General features: G+C 31.1%; 2 protein-coding genes across 2 annotated transcripts; both read left to right on the top strand.

Moving 5' to 3' along the window:
• Positions 1-156: 156 nt before the first annotated feature.
• Positions 157-4382, top strand: LOC108781748 (protein dispatched homolog 1). Its single transcript, XM_018549824.1, has 10 exons — positions 157-294; positions 378-509; positions 637-1320; positions 1405-1792; positions 1876-2077; positions 2182-2569; positions 2653-3246; positions 3342-3642; positions 3719-4019; positions 4151-4382. The coding sequence occupies exons 1-10, from the start codon at positions 157-159 to the stop codon at positions 4380-4382; spliced, it is 3360 nt and encodes a 1119-aa protein (XP_018405326.1).
• Positions 4383-6165: 1783 nt separating this feature from the next.
• Positions 6166-8609, top strand: LOC108781754 (Bardet-Biedl syndrome 1). Its single transcript, XM_018549829.1, has 6 exons — positions 6166-6321; positions 6658-6867; positions 6989-7284; positions 7369-7618; positions 7694-7873; positions 7953-8609. Exons 1-6 carry the CDS (start codon positions 6175-6177, stop codon positions 8577-8579), a joined length of 1710 nt encoding a protein of 569 aa, XP_018405331.1. The 5' UTR covers positions 6166-6174; the 3' UTR covers positions 8580-8609.
• Positions 8610-9141: the final 532 nt, after the last annotated feature.

Below are 9141 nucleotides of genomic sequence, written 5' to 3' on the forward strand. Positions count from 1 at the left end.
ATGATGACTAACTATTAATCGAACATTGATGGTTTTTTTATCTACAACTCATCGGAAGATATATATATTTAAAATATATATTTAAAAAAATTATACATATATATATATATATATATACATATTATACATACAAAAGTAAGAGAAATCTTTATTAAAATGAAAACATCCTGGTATCCTCGTATGATTGCTCATCATCCATATATTATTTTACTGATTATTTTTACATTCTCTTCTGTATGTCTAATTATTCCGCTTATAACTGAAAAGTTTCCAGATTTTAAGGATCCTCAAATGGTATGTGGAAACATTTTTTTGCAGACATGTGAAAGAAAAATTCTATACAATTGATATATTTTAAATACATATCTATATTGTAGGGTTTTGAAGCGAGAGGTACGATTTTAGCGCAAAGACTGACAGCGTGGAATCACTTAATAGAAGCTACAAAAGGAAGAGGAGAACTTACTGATAATCCTTTAGAATATTATAAACATCAACTAAGTCAACAGGTATGAATGATAAGATATTTCTTTCAACTATCCTATATCTTTATCCAATCAGATAACTGGATTTAGAAATATTAGTATACGTTAAATAATCCAAAATGTATTGTTAAATTTTGAACTTGATTTGCAGTCTAATGCAAGTACGAAAAATCATAGTCGGTCTACTCCTCAGGGTATTCTTAATAAAACACCAAAAATTAAAATTAAAAAGGGGAAAAAACATCAAACAATGCTAAATAATACAGACTATAAAGAAGCCAATCAAGAAGACAAAGATACATGGGAAGAATTACTAGAATTAAAAGATAAGCATATTGTAGAAATAAGTGACAAGACTCAAAATCATTTTGATAGTGATAATTTTTTCTGTAATTTACCAACTTCTTCATATGCTCGTGTCGTGATCGCTGTAGATTCAGAAGAAAAAAATTTTAATTTATGGTCAATGGAAGGTATATTAGCTCAATGTCACATTGATGGTGTACTTCGTGGAAATGTTCACTTTCCATCTTTGTGTCAGACGGAAATCAATCGCAATGATGCCGCAGATCATAAATGTTGTAGAAGTTGGTCACCTGCTAACTATGTGGCACTTTTATCTAATCGAAGTTCTTGTTTGGGAGTAACAGAGAATGATCTGAGCAGAGTAAAGACACTTTTGCAACAATGTGCCTATTACTATCATAACCGTCAGTTGACGTCTAACTGTGCAGAAGACTTCAATTGTCAAAAACATGTGCCAACCGAATGTTACATGAGAAATGCAGCTTATCATTTACTGCACTATCTTTTGGACGTTAATTTTATCCCGAGTGTAAGAGAGTGTTTTATTTTAACTTTTATTGTTTTAACAAATAAATACTCATGTTGATATTGAATATTAATTGGATTGTTACAGAAGACGGATCCTAACAGTAAACAAAATTCGACATTGCATTCTGCAATGTTATTTCTTCCAATTGCGGCAAGCTCTGCAACTTTAGATTTTTATAAAGCAATAGATAGCAATGACTTAATATATGGAAACTTTCGTGTACAAGGCATTCAACTTGGTCTAAAAAGTACACTATTTGATCGCGATATATTGTCTGACTCGAGTCTGGTACTCGCCGGTTTTATCTTTGTTACATTTTGTATCTGGGCATATACTGGCTCTATAGTGTTGACTGTAGCAACAATTTTTGCAGTAGTATTTAGCCTTGGCATTTCGTATGCAACTTATACTCTTGTATTACATATTCAATTTTTCCCGTTTATGAATTTATTGGCTATTGTTGTAGCTGTGGGTTAGTACTTTATATCAAAATAATCATAAATAGAATCTACATAAAAATATTATAAATACATTATTATAATAAATTTTTTACAGGTATTGGAGCAGATGATGCATTTATTTACTGTAAATTATACGAATCTAGAAAACAACATAAACTTTCTGATGACGGATTAGTGTATTTGGTACAAGAAACGATGAAACATGCTTTTCCAGCTATGTTTGTTACATCTCTTACTACAGCAGTAGCTTTTTTTGCATCGATTGTCAGTAATGTCACTGCTGTCAATTGCTTCAGGTACTAATTTTCTTGTAAAGTTTTTAGAACATATTTCTGTTCTATATTTAAATGATCTTAACTTCTATATATATATAGATATATATATAATAAATCTTGTATAGTTTATTTGCAGGCATGACAGTCATTGCAAATTTTTTCTTAATGATTACATGGTTACCTGCGTGTGTGATTGTATCAGAGCATTGTAATTTGTCCACTCTGTCGCCTGTCAATTTTATTACCAGAAAAATTATTCGTCCTTTACGATCCTTGGGAGACAAAGTGACAGTAGGATTCACCACCTTTCTTACTGGATTAGTGCTTCGATTACGATGGTTTTGGTTACTGAGTCTGGGAATTACGGCATTAGCGTGTTGCAGTGTCGTCTTCCATTATCCGGGCTTGCAACTGCCAGATTATATGGATTTTCAATTATTCCACAATACGCATCCATTTGAACAATACGACCTAGTATATTCACGGAAATTCTGGTTTGAGCGATATGAAATGGTGCTTACTTTACTTATTTGTAGATATATTTGTATCACAAATATATATATATAATTATAATGTATTGTACTTGATTCATACAGGTTGGTGGAGATGCTGAAGTTTTACCGTTACGGTTTGTATGGGGCATAAATCCAGTCGATAATGGTGATTATCTTGATCCTCGTAAACGAGGAACACCTGACTGGGATGATACTTTTGACGTTTCTCATCCAAAGTCTCAACTTTGGCTTGATCAGTTTTGCCGAAATTTACGGAGGCAATCTTTTTACCGCAGTACTACTGGACCTTTATTATCTAATTGCTTTATTGAAACATTACGTTTGTGGATGAACAGACATTGTAAGGATGCTATTGATTCTCAGATAGAGTATATGCCATGTTGCAATGGTAGTATATTTCCCTTTAAACCAAGCGTTCTACAACAATGTGCAGCTGAAGCTAGCGATAAAATACATCACACGCCTCATTTATGGTTTCGGAATGGTCCACTTTCTGCTGGTCCAAAATTCGTCAAAGAACCATTATTGCCCGCACAGGCGACGAACAATACGTTACCGATTAAAGTAACACCTAAGATTAAAGCGCTTATTGTCGAATACGATAGCACATATGCATATAGTCTCTCGTTTGAAAATATGGATAAGTTTTTTAATGAAGCAAGTATTACTTTTTTAGTATTAGTAAATAGTAACGAGATGAATTAATAATAATAATGTAGAAGTTTAAATCCTTGAAGTAAAGCTTAATAGAATTTCATAAATTTAAACAGGTTGAAAATTGGATGCAGCATCAGTTAAGAACTGCACCTCGAGGGATGCGTCGCGGATGGTTTATCAGCCATTTAGAATTTTACGAGCTCCAGCGTACATTATATCGTGGAACCTTATGTGCGATGGGAGTATCGCTAATTTTGGCTCTAATAGTATTAGCATTGGTGACCTTAAATCCTCTTATTAGTCTATATGCTATTCTAACTATTGGTGCTGTAATAGTTGTAACCGTGGCAATACTTATTCTTCTTGGCTGGAGGCTGAACGTTTTAGAGAGTGTTGCAGTTAGTACAGCAATAGGTAAATAAAAGTCAAAAGATGAGTTTAAACTATTTGTGAAATTGATAATATTTCTGGACATTTTGTGTTTTATTAGGACTTGCTGTGGACTTTAGCTTGCATTACGCTGTGAGTTATAGAGCATGCATCTCTGAGGAGAAAACAGACAGAGTAAAAACGGCACTGCAACAAATGGGTGGTCCTACCCTTATGGCAGCAATTACAAGCGGTGCTGCGGGTGCTTTAATGTTACCTTCTCATGTACTAGCATATATCCAAATCGGTCTGTTTTTAGTGCTTGTGATGGGAGTAAGTTGGATATATGCAACATTTTTTTTGTGTCCAATGTTAGCAGTTATAGGACCGACTTCACAATTTGCTCAGTTCGAATATCCTAGGTAATTAATTTTATTATATAATATGCAAGCGAGAGAGTTCATAATACATCAAAAATACATTTTAAAATAAAGCAATTGGGGATGTTACAAGATATAAATTAATCAATAATTACAACTTGAATTTTTTGCAGACTGAAAATATTATCAATTTGCTTTCGTAAATATGACGATGGCGGTGTAGTTGAAACCGACGATAACAATCAAGCGAGGAAAGCTTACAAAGGACGGGGAATGCTTTCGGAATCAACTCTGAGCACCTCTAGCTCTGTGGGTCAATTTCATGGCAGTGAATTGGAAACTCTTGCTGCAAGGCCTCGATCTCCGTCATTGCCACCGTCTCCATTATCAACATTACTTCGTTAAAACAATCACTATTTAATTAGAAATTATGTGTCATTTTCTAGGAATCTCAATTTGCTAGTTTTTTAAATCTAAATTTAAATATATATTTTTTAAGTAGAGTATATGAAATAATCATTTATATGTTATTCTATGCATTGGTGTGATATATTATAATTAATGTGACTGTTGGCTGTGTTCAAATAGCTTTAAGGTCATTACTCAAACATATGGTCTATCGTTTGTTACATATATCTACAGTATATATAATACGCATATATGCACAGTCAAATACATGTACACAGAGGGCTTCCTAATTAGTTCAGATATATGTACGTATAGATCAATCAAGAGCATCTATATCATTTGGTACGCTCATACTCGGTTAATCTGTAATATTTAAGAAGAATATCTTTTATATAGTTTATTTATATAGTTGATAGCACGCACATATAGCACAACTTTATTCTGTGAAAAAACAGAAAAAGCTGCTAAATCATTATAAAGACTGTGAAGCGAACTGAACAGTATTAATGCTCTTTAATGTGCATACGTACAATATTTATGGCTATGAAGAATTGAATGTTAACTTTAATAATAAGTATATTAACATTTTTTGTATATTCCATAAGTTTCAGTTATCACATTTTAAAAACGTGTTATGGCATATATGAATGTAACTAATATGATAAATAATATTGTTTACATGGATTTGAAATCTCGATGGTGTAATTGACACGTTTTTTTCTCTCATTAAAGTGTATTCATGAATAGTATCAGTATTATATGAAAATTAACAATGCAAGTATAATTATAAATGTATTATTTTTCATTAGATATTCATTGATTATTTATATGAAAATAGTAACAATAAAATAATTTTATATAAAATATACATTTTATTCCAATAAAATATTATTTTATATTTAAAAAATTTGTACAACTTTTTTTATATATTCTGTAAAATTGTTTTATTTTACATATTTAAATAAAGTATAACACAAAATAAAACATTTCCTTACAAATACTACAATTTTTTGTGTATATTTAAATTTTTATGTTCTTTTATAGTCGGAAAAAAGCTACGTATAAATTTGCTAAAAAATTAATTTTAATAACATGTTTTATATCTTTTTATCTTTTACCCTTTTTTCGCGTTCTAATTATAGATTTCGCTATATAATTATAGATTTTCCTCTGATTTTACATACTTTCCCTCGGTTTCGGGAATTTAAAAAAACTCATTTGTGAAAAGGGCAACCAACCTAAATTTAAATGATTCTTTTTTAATTTTTAGAGAATTTTTAGGAAATGTAGTTAAATTTCCCGCTCACGAGCCATTTTTGTTAAAAGATTTCTATGGAAACAAATACACAAACAAAACACATGGCATTCTGTCATGTAAATGTCATTCTCATTCTTAATGCAATGCTCCTAGTTATGAAATGTCAGTTTATCAAATTATAAAATTGTGCCAGTTATAAAATTGATAAAACATGTAAAAAGTTAAAAAGTCCTTTTCTCGGTTTAAAATGTGCAATATGTATACATAGTTAAATATTACAGATATGTCATAAATAGGAAAACTCTGATATGTAGTTTAGTATAATTATACTGTAAATAAGTGTACTATTTGTGTAGAAACAGAATTTACAAAAATTTGTAATCATGCACGGTTTAAGGTAAAACATTTTTTTATTGATTGTGTGTACATGTAAAAATATCGAAGATATCATTTTTTAGTGCTTTTGTTATACACTTATGTTTATTGGAATTTCTTCTTAGAGCTGATCATAAATCTCTCGGAGGACTTGGGATGAGTCGTTGGTTGGAAGCACTTTGGGAACCAAGTGCTGGTTTATTTTCTTTACCAGGTGGACTTGATATGCTGGATATAAGCGGTGATGGAGATGCTAGACTTGTTTGTGCTGATCTAGGACCAGTTGGAAGCGATTCAACAAAAGTATAATTATGACAAGAAAATAATACAATAGAGTCATGTACAAATATATTTTTAAATAATGTAGCTTAATAATGTTATAATAGAATAATTTATAAAAATTAGGATTTTATATAGAAAAAACAAATAAAGAAAGAAAAAAAATTATTTTTTTCTGTAAATTATAATAGAATATTTTCTATTCTACATGACTAAAAAGTTTCAAAAATAAAATTAAATTTGAATCAGTAAATAATACGGAATGTTCATTCTCTTTCATGAATATATAATTTAAATAATTTTGTATTTTATTATTTATTTGTAAAAAAAAAAAAAAATGCATTGCTCTTTTATTTTTAGATACGAGTGTATAAAGGAGGTGATCAGATAACTGAACATAACATGGTAGAACCACCCTGTGGAATAGTCGGTTTTTATACAGAAAATGGAGAACCTCGGTCATCTGTAGTTGCTGTAGGAGCTGGAGCTAATGTATATATTTTCAAAAATATGAGACCGTTCTTCAAATATTGTCTGCCACATATTGATGCTCATCCAAAAGAACGAGAAGTACTTATAATTTATTGGTACAGAAATAAATAACGATATAGGATTATCTCAATTTTGTGTATGATATTTCTATTCTCTGACATAAATAGTACATATTCTGACGTTCAATAATTTAACGCAGATTTGGCATAAATGTGGGTTGGACGAAGAATTAAATGTATTAACACTTGCGGATGATTTGGAGTTGTTACTGAAAGAACTTGGTGCAGCATTTCTCTCTCCTCGTACTTTGAAGTTTCTCTCTTTAGATAATAACTTACGCATGAGTTTCGCAGAGCAATATAGACGGATACCGCTCGTCAAAGCCAATGCTTTAACGGCAATTGCGATCATTCGCAAAGACTCGTGGAACGATCCTGCTAGTAGTTGTCTCATATTAGGAACCGAGACTGGTGAAGTTCTTGTCTTAGATCCCAGGTATTTTTATATATAATTAAGAAAAAATTCATTCAAATATTTTATATATATTCTGTGTACGTATATTATTTAATTGGCATACAGAGCTTTTTCAGTTATGGATAAGCATAAAGTGGAATGGCCACCAGCAGCATTTGCCAGTAGCGGCTTATGGACGGGTGATGGTCGCATAATAATTCTTGGAAGAGATGGAAAAATAGGAACGATTAGGAGAGGAAGTTCTCTAAAACTTTGGGAAACGTTACCCGCACCTGCGATAGCTATTGCCGTTCTTACTTCTCAAGGAGCAGCAGTAGCTGTTATGGATGGTACCCTAGTGGGACTTTCAAAAACAGTACGCTTGGACAAAAAATTTTAATTGTTGAAACTTTTATGTTAAATTTCTTTCTGATACATAAATTTTTTACAGGGAATAAAATTGTGGCATATCAATATTCCCGGTATAATATTAGATCTAGTTAGCTTACCGGTACCGCAAAGTGGGCTGTCTTTGTTAGCTGTAAGCACAGTAGGCTATGGGATTCGTATTTATGATGGAAAACATCACGTCGATACCGTGAAAATTATGGAGCCTGTATCCGCTCTTAAGGTACTCTTAATTCAACATTTACATAAATTTAAAAAGTAACAAAATATAAACGTATATAATCTTTTTTTTGCAAATGTAGTACGGACGGATGGGACAAGAGGAACGGACAATAGCTATGGTCACTGTTGGAGGTGGTTTATGCATGAAAATCTTAAAGCGCACTGCTGATTTTAATACGAATAATTCAATATTGAATTCATCATCGAGTAACACATCGAAATTCTCGATACCGAAGAAAACGCGATTATTTGTCGATCAAACAATAAGAGAAAGAGCCGAGGCAAAGAAGATTCATAACACATTTCAGCAAGGCTTTCTTCGTTTACGTTTGACAACGGCTAAACAAGCATCCGAACATTTAAGCGAAAACCAAGCACTAGGATCTAATCCTATCACGTTGGAAACAAATGTTCTTGGTTTAGGTCCCAATTACATGATTCGTATCATAGTAACAAATATTTCTGAGGATTTATCTTCGACAGAATTGTATATTCTCTGCAGAGCCGAAGACACCGATGTGAATCCTCGTGTAATAGATTTACCCTTGCTACCAAGTGCTGTGCCTATACCATTAGCTATTAACGCAAACTTGAAAGGTCAAATATCAGGGAAAGTTAAAATATTACTTTGCAAGAAATCAAATCCGAAACCTTTGATTGTTACGACTGTAATATTACCAGCCGCCGAGGAAGATTTTGAAATCTGAAAAGCACAATTATGTAAATTATAATTGAGAACCAAGTACAAATGAAATAAAATCGTATTTTAATTAATTTAACATGAATTTTATCTTATAGATGTGAAATAAATCAAATATATATATTATCGTGTTGTACAATTTAAAATAAAATATATCTAATAATAAATATACGATAAATAGTTTATAATAGTATAAACATTTTTACACTTTTGACACTATTCTTCCAAGGATTGTATTAATAATTTATAATAAAATTTCGCAATATGTTTTTATTTACTTTGTTTATTATGTATCTGCAGGTATAATCTTACGAATTAATATATCTTTCGGTTTTCTTGATTGTACATGTTACATTGATTAAGGCAACAAGAAGCTATATTCATATGCACATCAGGTGTGTTGTGTATTAATATATTTTATAAGCATTTTGACTAACAACTTTCTTATATATATTGTCGACATGTTTTAAAATAAACGTTCAAGTCTACACATATAAGATAAAATTGTGTAACTAAAATACGTACATTGTGTATTTTTACAATTTCAAACCTGATTAATTTATATAAAT

Source organism: Cyphomyrmex costatus, unplaced genomic scaffold (genome assembly GCF_001594065.2).
Source record: "Cyphomyrmex costatus isolate MS0001 unplaced genomic scaffold, Ccosl1.0 scaffold90, whole genome shotgun sequence".
NCBI classification, from domain to species: Eukaryota; Metazoa; Arthropoda; class Insecta; order Hymenoptera; family Formicidae; genus Cyphomyrmex; species Cyphomyrmex costatus.